Here is a 23,765-nt window from a genome sequence, read left to right as displayed (position 1 = left end):
AGAGTTTCTCATCTTTAAGCTGAGTTTTCCGAACTTCACATCAAGACTCTTCTGCAGAGTCTCCCAAGATTGAACCGCTTGATTCCTTTCAAATTGTATTGCTATTCAACTTGCCATTGAACTGGGATGGGGTGGGGTGAGGAAGGGTGGAATGGATTGCTGAGCATTTGCGCATGAAGCCTGAGATCCTGGAAACCAGCACAGAGATTTAATAAGCATTCCAAAAAACAAGCAAACGGGAAAAGGAAAGCACAGTTGCAGTCAAGTGATTTCCTACATAGTGACAGTGCTGCCAGTCCCAATTCTGCTAAATGAGAACTACTGTATTTCTGTATTCTTTAAAAACATGTTATCCATAGGCAAAAGTGTAACGTCTAGCAATTGGACTAAAAGGGAATGAGCAATAATTGTCCAGGGAAAGCAGTTTGGGTTGGCAATTTGTTCTATTCAAATAGATACTGCCTTAAATATATTATAAACTCTGCATGTTAATTATTTTTCTTGTTATTTACTCAAGCAATTTATCTCTTTTTTCAGTTTTCCACCTGTCCCATAAAGTTACCTCTGTGGTTCCAGAAAGTGTTCTCCTCATTGTCCTTGGCATCTTCCTGGGTGGCATTGTATATGCAGCTGACCATATTGCCTCCTTCACCCTTACGCCAACAGTTTTTTTCTTCTACCTGTTGCCACCCATTGTGTTAGATGCGGGATACTTCATGCCAAACCGACTATTCTTTGGCAACTTAGGGACAATTCTTCTATATGCTGTCATTGGGACCATCTGGAATGCTGCTACAACAGGCCTCTCCCTTTATGGAATCTATCTTAGTGGAATAATGGGTAAGGCTGAATTTCCAGGCACACTGTTATTTCATTATTAGCAATTCAAAGTAATTTGCACCTTTCAATAAAGGATAGAGGATGCTACACAAAGAAATACCAGTTTGTATTTGAATTCTAAATGATTAAACATGATATACAGCAAATACCACAAATGATATTTCCTTAAACATGAAGTATTTGTGGCACCAACCATAAATGGGCGCACATTACTATTTCCAAATATTTCTTGGTAACTATAATTGATTTAAATAAAATATATGGCCATGTGGAATCCTTAGTGCTCTTCTAAGCCTGGTGGTTTTCTTGCAGCTGTTTCATTACCAAACTAGATAACATCATGAGTGCTAAAAGGGATGTATATTTTATGTGCTACTGACTTGCTTTTTCAATGTTGGTGGGAGTAATCTTGATATTTCCTTTATTATGCTTTGTTTACTGTTAGCTTTGTTTGAATTGGTAGTTCCTTGATTGGGATATTATTTATTCCTTGATTGTGGCCTGATGTTAATATTGATGTTAATTCTGGTCTCTGCTCATCTGGATTTGTGGCAAGGAGGTATTTTGGTATTTTTGTTCCTCTTTTGTTGATTGACTCTTTTGAATGGTATGTAGATACTGCTTATGTATATCTGACAAATCGGCCACCCACAGACACATAGATATAAACAGAATTGATTCAGCCATGTATACATGCAATTGATAGCTATTATAAGCTGAGAAATTGGTTCTTTTAAAGCTCGATTTTCTTCAATTAGATCTTTCATTATCTTTTTTCTTAATGGCTGGAATTAATTGTCCTATCTTCACGAATTGTGTTCATTAATGGATCATTTCTTATAATAAATCAAATCAAGCTAATCTTATAAATTCTTCAATTTACCAAAACTAGCCATTCAGTGTCTGGAGGAATAAACAAATTGAAAAATCAGGAAACCAATTCAAAGTCAAATGTCAGTGATGGCTGGTAAGGACTCTGTCAGATTGGTAGTTAAGGATAATCCTCACAAATCAACACTGTTTGATTTATGCTTAGGTTACCTTCAACAGGATAATGAAATCCAATCTGGGGTCCTCACAATCATTAACTATGCTGGTTAGGGAAAGCAGAAATGGGAGTCCAACACCTCTGGTGGTCAAAGACTAACACGTATGATAGAATAATGTTATTGTTGCTACAGAAATATGACCAGGATCATAGTAAAAGAGATTTTACATTTCTTGGTGTTTACTATTTGACAGTGAAATTGTTGCAGATGCTGGACTTTTGACTCAAAATAAAAAGGGTACTGACAATGAGTTTGTCAGTGAATACAAGAAAGAAACTTTAGCTTGTAAGAAAATTATTATCTTTACATTTATAAGACATTGCATCAGGTATTTTATCACGACTTAAAGGAATGCTTAAAGAAAAATCAGATTAGGTACATGCAAGATTTGTGTTGTTTCTTCTGAAGTTTCACTAAAAGTAGTCTATCCTTGTTGATAGAATTTAGTTTTTCCAAGCCTTATATGTGTTGATTCCTCTTTAATATCTTAAGGATGGAAAGAAGGAGAAATTCTATATTAGAGTATATGCAAAATATTCTAATGTAGAACTTTTTTACTTGTAGTTTTCAACAGTGTTTCCATTTCTTATACAGTACAGAAATTGAGTTTTTGTTAATATGTCTAAATTTAGCAATGCTTTAGTAGTTAAATGTGCTGAAAGACTACATTTCCATTAATATTGGAAAAAATTAATATTAGCTTACTTATTTCTTCAAGATTATAATGTGGAATCTAATTTTTTTTTAAATTATTAAATTTACATGCTGCCAATTTTACTATCAACTGAATGGGTGGATTACAACATGTACAACATTGTAAAAGAAGAATATAAAACAGAACATTAAAAACATTAAAGCATTTAGCATTAAGTTAAAACATGAAGATCAGTAAGAAACTGAATAAAATGGGGCTAATACATAAATGGAGTAGAGAAAGATTGGAGGGCTAATTCACTAGTGCAGTCAATTACTCAGAAAGTAGCTATTTCTCCTTCATTAGAAATATTCAAACAATATTCTTTGGGAACACTTTAATTTAGATTTCTAATTTCTTAGGGTCTAATGGGAATTTCCAATTTGGCTCAGTAATTCTATGTTTTTTATGATCTACATTATTCTTTTAGGTGAACTTCATAGTGGATTGCTAGATTTTCTCTTGTTTGGCAGTTTAATAGCTGCAGTGGATCCTGTTGCTGTGATCGCTGTGTTTGAAGAAGTTCATGTCAATGATGTTCTCTTCATAATTGTTTTTGGAGAATCACTGCTCAATGATGCTGTAACTGTGGTAAGACTCTCTTTGAAAACTTTGGTTGCTGAAATTCTGATTGATTATCAGATTTATTGAGAAATTTAGGTTTAAGAAATTTAGATTTGAAAATAAGTAATAATGTTTAAAACATCAGCAGAGAGATAGTATCGAGATCACAAGAAATAATAGCACTGCTTTACTAGTAAGTAGCGAGGCCACACTTGGAATATCTGAATCGAATCCTGGTTGCCAAGATAGAAAAAAGATGCTGAGGCCCTAGAAAGAATATAGAGAAGAGCAAAGAAAAAAGGAAAAACCAAAAGAAACTAAATTCTACAATGAATAATTAAGGGAACTAGGCAACTAGTCTAGTTTAATGAAGAGAAAGACTATAGGATCTCCAGCTTATGCATGGGTTGAATTAGAAGACCTTCAAGATTCCTTCCAACATTATTTTTATGTTCTAAACTAAAAAGTAATCAATTAATTTATTAGACTTATTGGGGAACATTTTTAACCTGTACATTATTTTTTTAAATAATAAAATGTTTCCCACATGTATAGAGAGCGAAACATTACATAGGGCCAACTGAAATCCATTTTCTGGTTCCTGCTGACCTTTGTGAATATATTTTTATATGCAATGTTAAGGAGAAAATTAGATATTTTAAGTTTTTTTAGATCCTTAAGACAATTTATTTTGCCTCATAATTTTCTAACACCTCCTCTCTCCCATACAAAATATTGAGTGATCAGATTGAGTGATACTACTAACTAGTGTTTCCTCATACGTTTTTTACTGTATTTTGTACACACTAAAATATTCCTATCCTTGTTTTACTGTATTCTTTATAAAGTAAAATATATGTTAGCTTTTTAATATGATTTTGATACATTTGATATTTGTTAAGATATTGAATATGGAAGCCAGTTTGGTACAGCAATTAAGGCATTAGGCTAAAAACTGGGAGAGTATGAATTCTAGTCCCACTTTAGGCATAAAGCTACATTCTTTCAACCCTAGAAAGGAAGCAATGGCAAATCCCTTTTGAAAAAGAAAATTGCAGGGACTTGTCCAGGCAGTATTGAGAATGAGATCCGATTGAATGGGGGGGGGGGGGGGACCTTTTTGCATAAGCATTTCATCAATGTTTGTTTATTTAAATGAATATTCTGTTTTAATTTTGTCTCATATTATTTATTCACAAAACCACAATTTTATTTCCCTTTTAGGTGCTGTATAATGTGTTTGAGTCTTTTGTTTCAATAGGAGCTGAATATGTGACCGGTGTAGAATGCATAAAAGGCATAGGTTGGTAGCTATTTATGATGGTAGATGATAGATAGATAAATAGAGAGACAGACAGACAGACAGACAGACAGGCAGACAGACAGACTATATATATATATATATATATATATATATATATATATATATATATATATATATATATATATATATATATATATATATATATATATATATATATATATATATATATATATATATATATACATACATACACACACATACATACACAGTTGTCCTATGTTGGACCTTCTCCCTCTTATTTTTCTTCTTGTAGATTGGAGAGATTGGGAAGGAAAGGATTATAACAAGACAATAAGAAGGCACATAATTGAAATATACATTGAAATAAATGTGCTGGCTGTTTGCCTAACAGGTTTGAGGCTAGGAGCCATGAGCACACTTTGCAAACAGACAGCTTATTGCCATTTAGAATACAGAATATAAAATAATAGGGTTAGGATTGGAAAGAATCTTGGAGGTCTTCTAGTCCAAGTCTCTGCCCAATACCATTCCAGACTTTCCTTCAGCTTGATGGCTTGATTTCTTTTGAACAATTTATATTTTCTGCTTATGGGTTCCTATCATGAATACTTGCCATATATACATAAGCTGTATTTGACTTTTATATGAATCCTGTTAAAGAGCAAAAGTAACTAAAACTTCAATAAGGCAGTAGACCACAAAATACTATTTGGTAAGATAGAAAAATATGGAATAGACTGCATCACAATCAAATGGATTCATAATTGGCTGACCAACCACATTGAACCTGTAGTCTTACTGGAACTACATCTACATGGAGGGAAGTAGGCAGTGGGGTATCTCAAGTTTCTCTCTTAGGTCTAGGACTCTTCAACATCTTCATAAATAACAGATGAGGGGATAGAAGGTGAATTCATCAAATTTACAGATGACACCAAGCTTGCAGGAATAGCCAACACTTTAGAAGATAAGCTCAAGATCCAGGATCTTGACAGACTTGCACATTGGGCCCTATCCAACAAAATGAAATTCAATGGTGAGAAAAGTAAGGTTTTACGCTTAGATTAGAAAAACCAAATACACAGGTACAGAATAGGTAGTACCTGGCTCAATAGAAATGAGTGTGACAGGGATCTGTGAGTCCTAATGGACACTTAAATATGAGCCAGCAGTATGCTGCAGCTGCCAAAAAAGGCAGCACAGTCCTGGGCTTCATTAACAGAGGAATAGCATCAAGATCATGAGAAGTGTTAGTGCCATTTTATAATGCCTTAGTAAGACCACACTTGGAATATTGCATCTAGTTTTTGTCGCCATGATACAAAAAAGATGTTAAGACTCTAGAAAGAATGCAGAGAAGAGCAACAAAAATGATCAGGACACTGGAAGCTAAAATATATAAAACAGATTGCAGGAACTGGGTATATCTAATGAAAAGAAGGATAAGGGTTGACATGATAGCCACCAAAATCTAAGGGGATGCCACAAGGAAGAGGCAACTTATTATCCTAAGCACTTGAAGGCAGGACAAGAAGCAACAGATGGAAACTTATGAAGGAGAGATCCAACCTAGAAATAAGAAGAAATCTCTTGATAGAAAAACTTATGAAACAGCTTGCTTTCAGAAGCTGTGAGTTCTTGATCACTGGAAACTTTTTTGCCAAATATTTTATTTTATTTTTTAAAAAGCTAAAATAAAAAAATCAAAAGATTAAACAAACAAACAAAACCACATAGCAAACAAGTCATTTAAAAAGTGAATTGGAAAGAAAACCCTCACACCTATATACATATTATCTCCCAGAGTTGAATACTGTTTGGTATATTACTACAATATTAATTTCCCACATCTTGCAAAACAGATTTTTTAACTAATAAATCTGTTTGCAAATTGCTAAACTGTCATCTATATAATATATTAATGACAAAACAATTAATAGGAAGAACATTGATGATAAAAGATAAAGTTAAAGTTTCAAAATCCTTTGTTAATCAACTATGATTGTAATCAGGTCCTAGGAAACTTTCCTTGGCATCTTATCATCCCAAAAGTTAATAGTAATTTGTCCTGTATCAAATATCCATGTTTTAAAAAGATTTTTAAGAAGATATTGGAGAGCCATTTTTTGAAATGGTATAGATCTTCTACTTGAGCAAGAGTTGAACTAGAAGACATCCAAAGTCCTTTTCAACTCAATTATTCTATTCTTTCTATTCTGTTCTGTTCTGTTCTGTTTGTTCTGTTCTGTTTTGTTCTATTCTATTAACAAAGTTCAATTTTTATGTGATTTTATTGCAGTATCTTTCTTTGTGGTGAGCCTTGGAGGTGCTTTTATTGGCATTATATTTGCATTTCTGCTCTCGCTTGTCACTCGTTTCACAAAGCATGTCAGAATAATTGAGCCTGGATTTGTATTTGTCGTTTCTTATCTTTCCTACTTGACAGCTGAGATGCTCTCATTATCTGCCATCCTTGCGTAAGTTTCTATTATTTTTTTCACTAGAGGAAATTGTCATTTAATTTACAGTTTCTCACTAACTCAAAAATGTAAGCTGTATTTAAAAGTTAAAAATGAATGTATTCATGTTGCGAATCAGTTTACACAGCTTTTTGAAGTTGTACATATAAAAAGATTTAACTACAGAACATAAAAAGAAATAATTCCTATTCATGAGTATATAATGTGAGTCTATATGGATTCACCTGTGAATTCAAGACTATCTAGCTGGCCTGTGGCCAGGTGTGGAATCCAGCTATAGAGTATGTAAATCAGGGGCATTGATGTATAAATTAATAATAAATTGAGTTTAATAATAAATCCAACAGGGTAGGAAGAAGCAGGATATCAAGAAGGGAATTTAAATGGTCAATTAAGAAGTTGCCTTTTGGCTTTTCACATATTCTAAAATTATGGGTAATATGCTTTCTACTTGCAAACTATTCCAAATACAATGTCACATAGCTGCTGATTCTTTTCACATAAAACTACATATAATCCAGTAACATTTCAAAACACCAGAATATTACCAAGATGCACAATATTACCAAGACGCACAATATTACCAAGATGCACAATAATTGTCTTATGTCTCAGGGCTATGCAGGTAGTTCTCGACTTATTTTTATAATGGAGCCCAAAAATCATAGCCATAGGTTGTTGTAGATGTTAAGAGCTGCCCACTTAACAACCACAATTCCAGTTTAATATTATGGTGATTTAGCAACTGTACCAATCACAAAGTAGAGTATGGGGTGCCTCAGGATGTCGGGGAGGCCCAGCAAAAACCCAGGTCTATATTGCAACATTTTCCCAACTCACATATGGTCTGTGTCAGGCCTCCCAGAGCTCTAGTACTCTGAGGCACCTCTTGTACAGTTTCCTGCCCTGCTGGGCCTCACAATCTTGGATCATCTTCCTGACCCATCATGCCTTGTTCCACTTTCCTCTTCTGAAGGTCATCTTTTCAAAAGAGCATCCAGACAACGCTATATGAAGTCTTCCTACACTCATAACTGGGTTGCCAGCTAACACATTATTCAGCAGATACATTTATTTATTTGTTTATTACTACTTCATATTAGTTTAACAAAAATTACAATTTAGAAAAAAGGATCACAAGGATACATGACTAAGATGTTCAGTGTATTTTTCCAGGATAACGTTCTGTGGTATCTGCTGTCAGAAATATGTCAAAGCAAATATTTCAGACCAATCTTCTACCACTGTGAGGTACACCATGAAAATGTTAGCAAGTGGTGCAGAAACTATTATTTTTATGTTCCTGGGAATTTCCGCTGTTAATCCTAAAATCTGGACGTGGAACACTGCCTTCATAATCATGACACTGGTTTTCATCTCTGTCTATAGAATCATTGGTAAGATATTTTTTTTACCTTTGTTAATATTAATTAAATAGAAGTATTAGTATTTTCTTAATATGGGTCAGACAAGAAGACTGTGTTCTGTCCCCAGAACACTTGCTACTTTGGCAGGACATGATGACATTTCTATTGCAACTTCTTGTTCTGTATTCAAATGTTTGGTATTCTGCCTTTAAAACAGTAATGTGTTTTGCATTTAGCTAGCTTATAGATAAGTTGGGCCCTACCAGCCAAAACAGGTGCTGCATATACCCTTCACAAGGAAGTGTTCAAGGATTACATCATACTTATTCTTTCCTGTCTCATCACTTCCTATTACAAGCATTGATGAGAGAGAGAAAGGAAGTGAGGTTATTCCATCCTCCAACTTCCATGTAGAGAAACCACTTATTCCCTGTTTCCCCAAAAATAAGACCTCCCTGGTAATAAACCTAATTGGGCTTTTGAGCACATATGCTAAAATAAGTCCTCCCCCAAAAATAAGCTCTTCCCGAAAATATTGCAACACAGCATCAGCCATGAGGTGACCACACTCGCTGCCTCCCAACCTCAAAAATAATAAGACCTCCCCAAAAATAAGGTCAAGTGCTTATTTTGGGGGTCAAAAGAAAATAAGACCCTGTTTTATTTTCAGGGAAACACGGTACCTCCAGATTAGATTGGAGTTTAAGAACTACCATCTTTCCCCCAAAATAAGACAGGGTCTTATTTTCTTTTGCTCCCCCCCAATAAGCTCTTATCAGGAAGGGCTTATTTTTGGGGAGGGCTTATTTTAGCACATGCACTCAAAAGCCCAATTAGGCTTATTATCCAGGGAGGTCTTATTTTCGGGGAAACGGGGTATAAGTGGCTTCTCTGCATGGAAGTTGGAGGCTGGAATAACCTCACTTCCTTTCTCTCTCTCATCAATGCTTGTAATAGAAAGTGATGAGACAAGAAAGAGAAAGTATGTAATAAAACCTGAACACTTCCTTGTGAAGGGAATATGCTGCACCTCTTTTGGCAGGATAATGCAGATGGGAAATGTGTCCTTTCACACCTTTAGGCAGTTTAGGCTCTATAGGGTGTAGGGAAAGTTATATTTTTTAGCTTAGACAGTAGGTAGGCCATGTAATAGCTAAGTGCACATGGTCTCTTTTATGGATCAGGCTGCTAGTTATTATGTATATACATTCATATGTACAAGTTCCTATTCATGTAATCATATGCCATTTTTAAACTCTCTACTAGTTTTACCTGAACTTGCAGCATTTAGAAAAGTTTAGATAATGAAATACTGTCTCCTTCACTTAATGACAAGAAAGGTTAATTGCTTGGAAAGCTTTCTATTGAGTCACTGGGTTGTGGATTAGTGAGTCCAGGATAGACTGTGTTCTATCCACAAAAAAACTATTTTCTTGTACAATAATCTCTTTTAGTTTCTATTTTCTAACTATTTCTATCCTTATTCATCTGTACTTTCTATCTGTGTATTATTGCTATGTTTTTATTCTTATGTATGTAACCTTTTATCTTAACTCTTTCTTAACTTTTAAAATTGTTCCCTCCCCCCCCCCAGTTCAACTCTTCACCGTATCTGTCCCAATTCCCTAATTCCCAATATTATTCTGATATCTTTGATACATTTGTTTAAACAGGTGTAATTCTGCAGACTTGGATTCTAAATCGCTATCGGATGGTACAGCTGGGAATAATAGACCAAGTGGTAATGTCCTATGGTGGTCTCCGTGGTGCTGTTGCCTTTGCCTTAGTTGTACTTTTGGATGAAAACAAAGTGCAAGATAAAAACCTGTTTGTCAGCACAACTATCATAGTTGTATTTTTCACAGTAATAATCCAGGTATTCAATTCAATTTTTCCTAAAATAAAAACCCTTATCATAGAGGGTGAAAGGTTGTACAGGTAATCCTTGAGTTATAACAGTTCATTTAGTGAAGCTAAAACAGGACTGAAAAAAAGTGACTTAAAACCGTTTTTCAAATTTATGACTGTTGCAGCATCCCCAGCATCCTTAGACATGAGATAGTTCTGTGGGAATTAGGCAATCAGTAGAGTGATACAGGTCTTCAATGGAAGGTAAGCTGATTGCAATGGCTTTTTTCTGCAGTCCTAACTGTTGTGGTCCAGCAGGATCCGTTTGAGCTGCTGATGGACTCGGATAGCGAGGAACCATATGAGTCTGCCCTGGACGATGTGGAGGACACTGTCCAGGGTTCAGATTCAGAGCAGGGACCAAAGGGGCTGGTTGGCCACCAGGAGGCGCCTGAGGCATGGAGCAGTGGGGAGGATCAAAGGCAGTTTGTCCCTGATGTTAGATTGAGAAGGGCTGAGAAACGGAAGAAGCAACTACGTAGGCAGACTCACAGAAGATGATTAAGCACAGGTGTTTGTGGATTGGCCCCTCCCAAAAGAGCTTATAGGTGAGGCGTTGGGAGGGGACATTTGCAGGAAACAACCATTCGAATTAGTATTCTAGTCATGCCTGCTTGTTGGGACTATATGCGGTGCTTCATTTGAATTATTTGGGGTGTTTATTGAACAAGAGTTGTCTGGGCCCTCAGCCAAAGGATTTGTTATCTCAGTAATTAAACAGTGGCAAACAGCCAAGCCTGTGTTCTGGTTTATTCACAGGCGTGGAGGGGGTGGGGGTCAGAACACCTAACTATCTATTGAAGTCTATACCTGTCCTGTTTGTTACTGTACCAAACCAGACAGTTATTGAGATACAAATGACAGATTTAATAATTCCTCTGAAGAACTGTATCAGTAGCTCCTTGGGCAGTCTGAACTTTCTGAGTTGATGCAGGAAATAATTCTTTGTTGTGCTTTTTAAATGATGGTTCTAATGCTAGGTGTCCATTTCAACTCCTGGGAAATTATAGAATTCAGAAATTTGAAGGTCTCTACTGTTGATACTGTGTTATCTAATTTTATAAGAGATGGTAGAATAGGAGGGCTCTTCCTAAAATCCAGTGTCATCTCTACAATTTTAAGTGTGTTCACCTCCAGATTGTTCCAATTGCATGACAGGCCAGTTGTTCAAATTCCCATCAGTATACAGACTCATCATCATCTTGAATGAGATCAATGACTGCTGTATCATCTGCAAGCTTTACATTAAGAGAGGGATCCTTTGAGATGCAATCATTGGTATAGAGAAAAAAGAATAATGGAAAGGTCGCATAGCCCTGGTGCTAATTGAATGGGTATTCTATGTGATTTTACCTAGCTTCACCTGGTGATTTCTATCTATTAGAAAGCTTATAATCCCCTACAAGTATGGTCAGGCACAGCTAGCTGAGTTGGTTTAGAGAGAAGAATTTCTGGAATGATGGTATTGAATGCCTAGCTACAAAAGTCTACAAATCTACAAAAAGGACATCTTTATTTAGTGACATGCACATTTCATTCCTTTTTTTTCATTCTTTAAATGTGTAATGTTTCTTTTAATTAAAACTAAGGTAATTTGTTCATTTTCCTTCAAAGGGTTTAACAATCAAGCCTTTAGTGAAATGGTTGAAGGTGAAAAAAAGTGAACATAGAGAACCAAAACTGAATGAAAAGCTCCATAGCAGGGTAAGCTAATTTATGTTACAAAGAAATATAGTTTAAGGAGCTAGAATTTGCTGCAAGCTACATTTAAATAATAATGTACTACCATTGTGATAGTCACTATAGGGGAGATGGTTGGCATAAACATTTAATAAATAAAATAAACTGTACCTTCCAATTTCATATTCATGTTTAAAACGTAGCAAAATTCCTATGCTTCTTGTTCCTTTGCAAGGGAAATAATACTATGGGAAATAATAGTAAATATACATGCCGCACCTGCAGAAAGAAAAGTCCCTGCCTCAGATATGTCAAATTAGATAATATAGTTAATTTGAGGGCTCCTCCCCCAACTGCAATAGATTAGTATATATTTCTCACCATATTCTTGTGTGAAGGAAATGAGTAACAGCTTTGCTCATTCACCTAATGTAAACATAAAGCACCCTTTTAGCAGAAGGCATAGAGATGAGGCTCTTTCTTCTTTAGTATGATAGAAAAATAGGAAATTTCTTAGCAATTGGTTATCAGAATAATTTCATTTCATGTTACATTATTTCAAATAGGTTCTTAAGGAGTAACTATTAGAAAACATCGCTACCAATTTTTTATGTAAACATAGTTATCCCCCCCCCCCCATCTCTTTAATGTATTAAAAAGAAGTTAAGAAAAATCTGGCAAATGCTTTATAACTAGCTATTTCCAGTAACCTCAAGAACATCCTGTTTCTCTGATAATGTGTAGGAAGAATAAATCTTGTTTTCCACATACCTAATACTGTATATAAGGAGGAGCACAATGGCTCAGTGGTTAAAGACATGGAGGTTATCAGTTGGAAATCTCGCAAGTTGGGTTTAAGACTTGACCCCACATGAGGATTTCCTATTACTTGCCTCATCTCCTACCCACCTAGCAGTTCGAAAGCATGCAAATGAGAGTAGATAAATAGGTACCACTTTGGAGGGAAGATTACAGCATTCCATGTGCCTTGGCATATAGTCATGTTGGCCATATGATCACCAAAATGTATTTGGACAATGCTGGCTCCTTTGGCTAAGAAATGGAGATGAGCACCACTCCCTTTATCTTTTTTAATGTATAATTTAAAAAAAAAACATTTTGGATTGGATAATTAAGCTTGGAAACTGTGAGAGCCTAGATGGATCAAGACAAGCTGAAATTAAATTCCTGCTAGATAAATTTATCATTTTTGGTGAATAATCAGCTCAATTCCAACATTAGCTCTGGATGTGGATACACTTATCCTAAAAGAGCAGGTCTGTGATGTGAGGAACTTCCTAGACTTGTGGTGCCAGCTAGCGTTATTGCCAAAAGGGTATTTCTCTACCTTCTGCTGTAAATGGAGGCTAAATTGCAAAGTTTTTTCTTAGACCATCATATGGTCACAACATGTGAAAATCAAGAGTTGGAAGAGACCTTGAAGTCTTCTACTTCAATCTCCTACTCAGGCAAGAAACCTTATTCCATTCTAGACAAATGGATGTACAATCTCTTCTTTAAAATCTCCAATGATAAGTGCACCAGAATCTCTAGAGGCAAGTTGTTCCACTGATTAATTGTTCTCATTATAAAAAAAATCTGCTTTGTTCTAAGTTAGATCACCTCTTGATATGTTTTCATCTATTACTTTTTGTCTGGCCCTCAAATGTTTTAGAGAATAGGTTGACCTCCACTTCTCTGTGACAGCCCCTCAAACACTGGAGGACAGTTATCATATTGCCCCTAGTCCTTCTCTTTGTTAAACTAGATATACCCAGCTATCATATGTTTAGCTTCCAGCCCCATAATCATCTTTGTTGATATTTTTAGAGTCTCTTCTTTGTATCATGGGGACCAAAACTGAACTCCAAATATGATCTTACCAAAGCAGTATGAAGGGGTACTAACACTTTACATGACCTTGATAATATCCCTCTGTTGATACAGCACATTGCTGGCTCACTTGAGATTTATTTTTGCCAATTAGGCCTGCAGTATTTGCTGATGTTGTTGATCCATTTTGTTTTAGGACTTTTTACAGATGATTTTTACAAAGTGGAATCCATTCTATGACTGCCTTAGTTCATCTGCCATCAGTTCTTCTCGCTATGTGACCAACCCATTTCCATTTCATTTCTTTTACTCTCTTGATGATATCATATACGTTCATTTGTTCCATAATCCATGTGCAGGTCTTTCTATCTTGTCTAGTGATATATCTTTCCACAGCTGTTTGTGCCACTCGTAGCTTTTGTAGCAATTGTGAGGTTAGTGTTCATGTTTTGTTGGCATATGTTAGAACAGGTAGCACAAACTGATCGAGAACTTTTCTCTTTAGGCATAGGGGGGAAATTATGCTTAGCTTGCTGAATGTCTGCCAATCAATTTAACATGCCATTCAATTTCCTTTATTGTATCACCATCAGTTGAGATCCATTGGCGAAGGTATTTATAGTGGTCTACTACATCTAGTTCTCCAGATATTGACTATAATATGACTATAAAATGTTTACAAAAGGAAAAATAATAATTTTATTTTTGATGAATTAAGGCTTGAACCTGAAAGAAAACAAACTCCTGTTCTGGTATTTTACAAATTCCATTAATAACAGTTACATTAAAATTCCGTATTCAGCTAGTTACACTTCCAAAGTGATAGAATAAAATAAGTTCAGAATAAACTGAGAAAGTTCTTCTATAAATAAATGGTAACTTGGTGTTTACCTCTATTGATAGCACTGCATCTAAGATGTATCATAATAGTATTTTGATTGGATACACTATAACAGGTGAAACAATCTTCTTTCTTACAAACCATTGACCATAATAGTGCCTGGATCTTCCACATTGAATCATATAATGATCTGAAGAGTAGCAATAGCAATAGCACTTAGATATATTCTACTCCAAACTGCTTCGTAGCACTAATACCCCCAACAATGTAGGTTTTCATTTTACTGACTTCAGAATGGATCAAACTCCTGGCAGTGAGCAGAGTTAGCCTTCAACACTGCTGTGTCACCACTACTCAATAGCTTGGTAAATAGTTCTGTTAAAACTGAAAATTTGGTCTAGATCCGTGATGGCGAACCTATGGCACGCGTGCCACAAGTGGCACGCGGAGCCATTTGTCAGGGCACGCGAGGCGCTGCCCTGTCAGCTGGTCAGCGCGCATGCGCGCGCTGGCCAGCTAAGTTCACCTTTTTAAAAGCTATTTTTCGCCTTCCCCAGGCTCCAAAGGCTTTATAGGAGCCTGGGGAGGGCGAAAAGAGCTTCCCCCGCCCCCCCGGAGGCTTCAGGGACCGTCCCTGAAGCCTTCGGAACGCTTAAAACCACCCTCCGAGCAACCCGGAAGTGACTTCCGGGTTGCTTGGAGGGTCGTTTTAAGCGCTCCGAAGGCTTCAGGGACCGTCCGAGGCTTCCCTGATGCCTTCGGAGCGCTTAAAACGACCCTCCGAGCAACCCGGAAGTCACTTCCGGTTTGTTCAGAGGGTGGTTTTAAGCGCTCCGAAGGCTTCAGGGAAGCCTCCGGACAGTCCCTGGAGCCTCCGGAGGGCCTCCGGGGGATCGGGGAGGCTCTTTTCGCCCTCCCCAGGCTCCTATAAAGCCCCTGGAGCCTGGGGAGGGCAAAAAAAAGTAAAAATGGGAGGGTTGCGCGTTGTGCGCGCATGCGCACTGGGGGGGATCGCGCGTTGCATTATGGGTGCGGCATGCCCGCACTCGACCCCCCTGCACTCCTCCCCACTTGTGGCATGCGAGCCAAAAAAGGTTCGCCATCACTGGTCTAGATAGTGAGATATTGAAGCAAAATATTCCAATTAATCTAAAGATAATTGATTTCTTCATGACTCTATCTGCACTTAAAGTGTTTTACATTATTTTCTTTTATTATACATTGAAGTTATATATTTTTTTATTTTGCAGGCATTTGATCACATTCTTTCAGCTGTTGAAGATATATCTGGTCAAATAGGACATAATTATTTGAGAGACAAGTAAGTTGATTTGGAAGGGAATAAAAGAAATAAATTCAAAATATTTACTAAATAGTAAGATATGATATCAAGTATGGATGCCTAATGCTTAAAAGTATTCAGAAAGAAATATACTGGATAACAACTCTTTTTACTATTTTTAGTCTCATTAAGAGAGATACAGGTAATCCTTGTATGGCCACAGTTGGGACCAATGAAATTTTGTCTGTAAGCCATGTGATCTGTAAGATGTAATTTGGAGAATAGCAGGAGCCCATTCTTATGATATCTGGGGAAGACCAAAAGAATTGTGAGAATACGACAGATAACTTGGAAAAGGAAAGGGATATTGGAGAATAGCATGAGGTGGCAAACATCAGCAGGGTACAGCACAACCTGTGCCGTATAGAATGACAGGGACAACTGAGCTTTGTTCAATGATACTGGCATGACTGCCCATGTTGTGGGGCTTGAGGCCACACATCTAAATGGCAGCAGTAGTGCTAGAGCTGAAATGGAGACCTGAGAGTTGTGGCAGCTGGTTGAATGAGACTGCTCTACCCGCAGCTTCTATTTCAGTCCTAACCCTGATACTGCTATCAAACAAGTGTTTCTATGTAGGGTGCTGAAAAGGGCATAGATTGGAGAGAAATAAGTGGGTGGGTGGAGTTGCAGCATCACAGCAGGCTGCTGTTAAATGCCCAAATCTTAATCACGTGACTCCAGTGGCTTTGCAATGACCATAACTTTGGAGATGAATTTTTACTCCATTTTTTCAGCTTTGTTTGTAATTTTGCTCACTGAATGAATAGTCGCACTTTAAGAGCTATTGTAGTTGAATTTACTTCATCTTGAAAAATTAAGCAGGTGTGATGATTTAAGGCATGTCACGAAAGCAACACAACCAGAGAAAAGATCTAACTTGATTAGACCTTTATTATGAGATCTTTATTGCTCCAACTGTGCCCCCAAATGTTTCCACATTCACCACAAGTCCGGAAACAAAGCTCTCACACGCGCCTTCAGAAGCCTCTGTCTGCAAGTAGTCCAATAAGCCAGGTTAGCCCAAACATTAACCTGGGCCAGCAGTCCAATAAGTCAGGTTATCTAAGCAGTAGCTAGAGCAAGAAGTTCACCAATATTGTGTCAAATTAATTCTTGCTGCCAACAGCAAGATCCTTGGCATGAAAAAAAATTATTTACCACTTAGCAATTACAATTTACAAATCATTATATAGGACAGTGATGGAGAACCTTTTTTGGCTTGCGTGCCACAAGTGGGGGGAGCGCAGGGGGGGTTGAGTGCGGGCGTGCCGCACCCATAATGCAACGTGCGACACCCAGTGCGCATGCGTGCACAACACACGACCCCCCCCATTTTTACATGCTTCGCGTGCCCTGACAAATGGCTCCGCGTGCCACTTGTGGCACGCGTGCCATAGGTTCGCCATCACTGATATAGGAAGACTTATGAATATTATGCTCTCAACTAATTATTATTTTAAAAAGTTTCTTTTAATGTTCTATGCCTGTTTTAAAGATAATAAATATATTGACTGGGATGTTACTAGCATGAGATACAAGTAATGCAAATAAAATGTTCAAAATATACTTTTAATATATGGCTATCGCATGTTATCTCTTTGTATCCTTAGATGGACCAATTTTGACAGACAGACCCTCAGCAAAATACTTATGAGAAGATCTGCCCAGAAAACTAGAGATCATATTCTTAAAGTTTTCCGTGAGCTCAACATGAGGGATGCTATTAGTTATGTGGCTGAGGTAAATTTATAATTCCAAAAATGCTACTTTCTTTTTTTCCTTCCCATCCTTTGATGCTAAATTGATACTGGATGTGAATCTCCTAGCTAAAGTTATTTACATGCAGAATAGAGGTGGATTTCTGCTGGTTCGCCCCAGATCAGGGGAACTGGTAGTGGCACCAGCAGGAGGCTCCATCCACCAGCCCAGACACTTCTGCACATGTGCAGAAGCATTGTGCGCGCTTGCAAGTGCACACACAAGCAAATCGGTAGTAAAATAAATTGAAACCCACCACTGATTCAGAAGGTCATGATGGTATTCATTGAAGCTCTATCCCTTTTAAATGTGAAATGTATGTAGATAAAAAGGGCAAGGTTTCAATGAAACAGTTGCACTTTGACTGTTAAAATTCTGCCTCTCCATATATATATTTTCTTCTAGCATTTTCATTCCACTTATTTTCGTGGAAAATCTGAGTGCATGAAAATACACTCATTATTGTCTAAATTTGTTTATGATGATTATGCCTATGAATTTGTAATAAATTTTATTACAGTTTGAAATAAGAAGCCCCCAAAATATCTGAAGGAATTATACAATAAGAAAGACTATGGAGATTAATTAATCCAAAGAGAAATAATTAGAGCTCCTACAGCTTCCTGCCACCCTAAAAATATTTGAGCGTGGCTCTGAAAAACTCTAAAAATTATTGTAATTTCTGATGTTTGATATCAGATGTATAAATACATTTTAATGAAGAATAATATGTGATTCATGTGACTCAGTTTACATTTAAATGAAAGCTAAATGATTTTTTTCTCCTGGCCCAACTTGGCTTCAACCATACTTCAAGAATGCAAATATAATCCTTGCTTGAAAAGAATGTATATCCTTGACTTAATCCATTCATCTCCTAGCTTTGAGGCTTTCTATACATGTTTGAAATTTTGAAAGGAGGTCATTGTACAATCACAAACTGATTGTGGTGGGGCAATTATCTTTCAAATATCAATTATTTCACAGAAAATAAAATTCGTATGTTTTATAGGAGATGGTTAACTGAAGATTTAATATTACTGAATATATATTTTTATAATGGAGTAATATATCAATTTGGCAACACATTAACATTGCACAATCTAGCCTGGCCCTAATTTCTAAAGAAAGATTACTTATTGTGATAAAAGTTCTTGTACTTTTGCACATTTTTCTGTGTTTGAACAGAACAGGTAGCATTTTTTTTTACTTTTAGAAGCTATTCTAGATGACTTGAAATTAAACTTCTGATTACCTAAACAGCACATGAAAAAGATTAGTGTGATTCACGATTGATTGAGTAAATTTATATGCCGCCAATATTACAGTACAGGGTGGATGACTAATTTAAGTAGTTGCCTAGTCCCTTTCTGTCTTCTTAATTTATTATTTGGATTTCCCTTCTTGGGTTTCTTTGTATATGTGCTTTGAATTTTACTGTAATTTATAAATAAGTAATAGAAATAAAACAATATCTAAAAATAAATACGAAAGTGTAATACCAAAACAAATAAAAAACAAAAAACAAAGCAGCAGAAACTCTTGGGAATTAAACATGCTAAATTGTTATATTACCTAAATATATGACATATTCAATTACTTATTTAATAACAATTGCAAGTTTCTGCATCATTTATTTGTCATAAAATGCAGGACAAAATATTATTATAAAATAATATGGAATCTATGCCAAAAAGAACATATTGTGTCATTTTTAAGTAGTAAAAAAATATCATTTTCAAAAAAGTTTTAATCCCATCACTGGTACCTGTGATATTCTCTGCAGACTTGATAGATATTCTTCAGTATCCTCACCCAGGTCACCCAATTTGCGTGGGACTACTAAAAAATAATTTTAAAAAATCCAGACAAGCCAGCACTTCTTCATTCTATAGGACTACTTTTCATTTTCTGTACAGAGGGAAAGTTTTACAGTTATCACTATCAAATTCCATCTTATTCAGTTTAACCCATTCCTCAAAACTTGTGTAGATCTCAACTCCTGGATACACTCAGATGTATTTGGGTCTGGGTTTGGGGTTTGGCACCAGCTACAACTCCAAAGCAGAAGGATGAGGATGGTTGCCATCCAAGAAATCTGAATGGCTTTTAGAGACACTGTGCCACAAATAACCATATGTGAGATGTTGTGGTTGAAACTGGGCACAGGGAGCAATTCAAGTAATTGTTTTTGACTGACCTCTCTACTGCAAAACTTTCCCAAAAGATGATTTTAAATTTATTTTAAAATCTTCCTGTATTCTTTTATAAAAATGTAAACACCCTACAGGAAATATTCTTTCAAATTAATCAAGTCCATTAACTTTCCAAAATCAACATTCTACTCCATACTTTTCTGTTTTCCAAAGATATTTAATCCTTAAATCTACACAGAAGTACTTTCATCCAGGGTAAAAGGAGTTTCTCCCACCATAATGAAACTTGGCTTTCAATAGATTCTTAAAATCTAGAAAGCCAATAACAAGTAGTTTCCTAAAGTAGTTAAAAGAGAAAGTAGATAAATTCAGTGTCACTTTGAAGGTGCCAAACTGCAGCTTGGACAAGATGATTTTCTTCCCAGCTCCTTTCACTCTCAAAGCTGCTGAAGACCATTGTTTTACAATCTCTTCACAGGGAGATTCTATATGGAGCAAACGTATGGATCAGGAAAGGAAAGGAGTTTCTAGGAGCCAATCTATTCACTAGTTCTTCTTTTTGCTATGGTCATCTTCAGTTTGCCATTGTGTCTCTGGAAGTCCCAAACCTGGGACAGGCTGATGATGTGTTGGCAAGCTAATGTAGAGTAACATGCATTCACATCATCAAGGCTAAAAAAATTCCCATTATGTCAACTGCCTAGGTGTAAGTGCTGAGGAGTGAAAATGAATTAAAAGGCATTTAAATCCTTTTTATGTTTTCTTCAATTGCAACCCAAATCGTACACACAAACATACACATGTTTTTTTTATTAAACAGGGAGAGCAAAGAGGTTCATTGTCTTTCATTCGCTCTCCAAGTATTGAGCACACCGCCAATGTGGACTTCAGCATTATCAACCAAATGAAGAGAGAGACTTCTGTCACCCAACTGCTGTAGGTGGAGTAAATATTTAAGCCCTGGTTTTATAAGTACATTTTTAATATCAAGTCAAAGGAAGGAACATACACTGCTGTAGGTAGAGTAAATATTTAAGCCCTGGTTTTATAAGTACATTTTTAATATCAAGTCAAAGGAAGGAAGATACACTGCAGTTAACCTCTTTAAGATCATTTGGTTTTAGTAGGAGAGATTTGACTAATTTTTAAAAATCACTTATTTCAATGTGCTCGATTTTGCAAGATGATGCCAATTAGGCACACTATTACCACCCAACCTGGATTGTACTATTATGTTTGTTTCTGTTGGGTATGAATGACCAGAATCACACTAGCTACATTATTGTTCTGTGCCAATTTCACAGGAATCCTCCCAGATTGGCAGATTCATCTGAGTAAATAAGGTTCAAAGGCATTCAAGGATCTTGCCCTCTTGGTTTTTTTGTAGCAAGTCCATGCTAATTACCTGTTTGATCCTTCTTCCTGACTCTGGATAGTTGCTCTCAAACAGTATCTCACATTTTCTTATGGATTTAAACTAAACAATATTTCTAAAATCTGAAAGTTCATTTTTACTAGGTGATTACAGGAGATACTTACTGCAGTCCTATGCCTAATTTCCTTACTGTTCTTTGTGGAGTTTACTTAAAGTTTGTTCTTTATTACAGCATATGTTTCCATTACTTTGGTTTGAACTTTCCATAATATTAAAAAATTGAAATCTTTCCTGTATACTAAAATCTAGAATTTCAAAGAAAATAAATCAAGTGACCTTATTTTTTCCCCAGCATCCTGGTTTTCTGTTATAAAGCTACTTTCTTATAGTGATTTTTTTTAAAAAAATCGCGATGTAGAGTTTATTTTTAATTTCTAAAAATGTTTGTTTTAAGATTGTTGACTTGTTTTATTTGTTAAATCCTGTGTAACAAAGCAATTGTTAAATGTTTGCTTTACCTTAGGAGAGAAACTGCCAGTTCTGTCTGCCTTGATATGCAAGCATTAGAACAGAGAAGGAAAAGCATTCGAGATTCAGAAGATATGTTTACCCATCATACTTTACAACTGTATCTGTATAAGCCCAGGCAGGAGGTAAGAAACTACAGTTGAAGGCATTTCAGTTCTTCACTTTATCAGTATTTTCAAGGACACTTAAAGCCCAAATTTTGGATGAGGATTTTTTTTAAATTTTTTTTTAAAAAATGAAGGGACCCAAAGGTCCAGTATTAAAACAAATGGAGAAAGGAAAAAGATTGCTAAAAAGGGATAGGGAAGGGGAAGGGGGGAAAAAGACCCTGCCTTAGAACTATTAAGAGCATTGGTAAGAAGAATAACATAGTCCTGGAAAAACAGACAACCGCCATGGAGATTTCTAAAATATGTGCCATATATTTATTCATGCCTATAGAATAAATGGGTCCCCAACCTTTATTTATTTATGCCCATACTGGTCCCCAACCTTTCCAATTCTGTGGACTGGGTGGCAGAGGCGGGAGAGGGGATGGTTTTGTGCACTGGCATGCTACTTGTGCAAATACAGCTTTGTGCACTTGTGTGCCACGTGTGGAGCAGTTCCCAATAGACCTGGCCCAGTACTGGGCCACAGACTGGGGTTGGGGACCCCTGACATAGAGAACCCAAATTATACCTGCATCAAATGTAAACTAATTGGATTACTGGAAGAAAAAAAGTAAAGAGCCTAGAGACAAATCTAGCCATTCCAAGATTCAATCAAGAAAATGAGGAACTCCTAATAAAGATCGAAGTTTGTGTCCAAACTACTCACAGTAAAGAACAAACAACTATCAAGAAAAATTGGAATTCATAGATATAAACCAATAGCAACATGTCATTCAGAGGGAAAAAACATTGATAAGAGTGTCCCTGCTATCTAATCCAATCCAGCCCCACTGGAGTTGAGCAATTAATTTCACATCCTCCACTGGAAGAAAACATTCAGATGACAGGAGAAGGGACTTCAAATATTCCAAAGATAGGAAGAAAAATAGTTCAGACTTTCCAAAAGGGGAAAAAAGGTATTTTTTTGATGACTCACTTCTCAGAGGATCAGAATTAATAATTTGTAGTCCAGACAATCTATCAGGAGAAGTATATTGTCTCTCAGGTGCAAAGATTAATGACAGAGAGGCTTTCCAAAATAATCAAGTCCAGTGATTATTCATGTTGTGATAATTAATACAACAAAGAGCCTGAAAATAAAATTAAGGGACTATGCACAGCTGCAATGATATAAAAAGTCTATAATCCAGATTTTTGAGATATAAATAAATAAGACCAAGATAAATCACTTCAGAATTTTCCCACCTTTAATATAACATATAAGCTGTATATACGCGGTGGTTCAGTGGCTAAGACGCTGAGTTTGCTGATCAGAAAGGTTGGCAGTTTGGTGGTTCGAATCCCTAGCGCCGTGTAACAGAGTGAGCTCCCGTTACTTGTCCCAGCTTCTGCCAACCTAGCAGTTCAAAAGCATGTAAAAATGCAAGTAGAAAAATAGGAACCATCTTTGGTGGGAAGGAAACAGTGTTCCGTGCACCTTTGGCATTTGGTCATGCTGGCCACATGACCACAGAGACATCTTCAAAAAGTGCTCTTCAGCTTTGAAACAGAGATGAGCATTGCCCCCCTAGAGTCAGGAACGACTAGCATATATGTGCAAGGTGAACCTTTACCTTTAGCTTATAAACTGTATAATTCAGTTAAAAAACAAATGGGAAAAATAAAACTGAAAAATGTACATAACATAGTTGCATAAGTGTGCACATCCTCTTATATGTAGGGATGTGGCTGTGTTCAGAATGAACCAATCACATTCAAACTGATGTTAAATAGTAATCAGTACATATCTGCCATAATTAAAGTGTCTGATCAAGCCCATATAAAGTTCAGCTGTTCTAGATATCCTGAGCAGAAGGAAGCCAAAGAAAATCTGGTGCCAATCATTTCAGGAAGATCTGAAAAACATCAATTTTAAAGGGAAGGATGCAAAGACTGTAGCTTTGGACTGA

The 23,765-nt window shown here is 36.4% G+C and overlaps 1 protein-coding gene across 1 annotated transcript in view; it reads left to right on the top strand.

Annotated features, from left to right (window-relative positions):
• Window positions 1–577: 577 nt before the first annotated feature.
• The window catches only part of SLC9A3 (solute carrier family 9 member A3), a 34,832-nt gene continuing 11,644 nt past the window's right edge, over window positions 578–23,765 (top strand). Inside the window, exons 1-11 of the mRNA XM_081971610.1 lie at window positions 578–840; window positions 3,014–3,174; window positions 4,372–4,450; window positions 6,732–6,909; window positions 8,089–8,309; window positions 9,953–10,155; window positions 11,802–11,891; window positions 15,792–15,862; window positions 17,497–17,626; window positions 20,621–20,736; window positions 21,699–21,828. Of these exons, the coding sequence (XP_081827736.1) occupies window positions 717–840; window positions 3,014–3,174; window positions 4,372–4,450; window positions 6,732–6,909; window positions 8,089–8,309; window positions 9,953–10,155; window positions 11,802–11,891; window positions 15,792–15,862; window positions 17,497–17,626; window positions 20,621–20,736; window positions 21,699–21,828 (1,503 nt within the window). The 5' untranslated portion in view covers window positions 578–716. The remainder of the gene's footprint in view (window positions 841–3,013; window positions 3,175–4,371; window positions 4,451–6,731; window positions 6,910–8,088; window positions 8,310–9,952; window positions 10,156–11,801; window positions 11,892–15,791; window positions 15,863–17,496; window positions 17,627–20,620; window positions 20,737–21,698; window positions 21,829–23,765) is intronic.

The sequence above is a fragment of the Natrix helvetica genome (genome assembly GCF_964273705.1).
Source record: "Natrix helvetica genome assembly, chromosome: Z".
Taxonomy (NCBI): domain Eukaryota; kingdom Metazoa; phylum Chordata; class Lepidosauria; order Squamata; family Natricidae; genus Natrix; species Natrix helvetica.
Note: the sequence above shows the minus strand (reverse complement) of the source record. Positions and strands in the feature narration are given on the sequence as shown.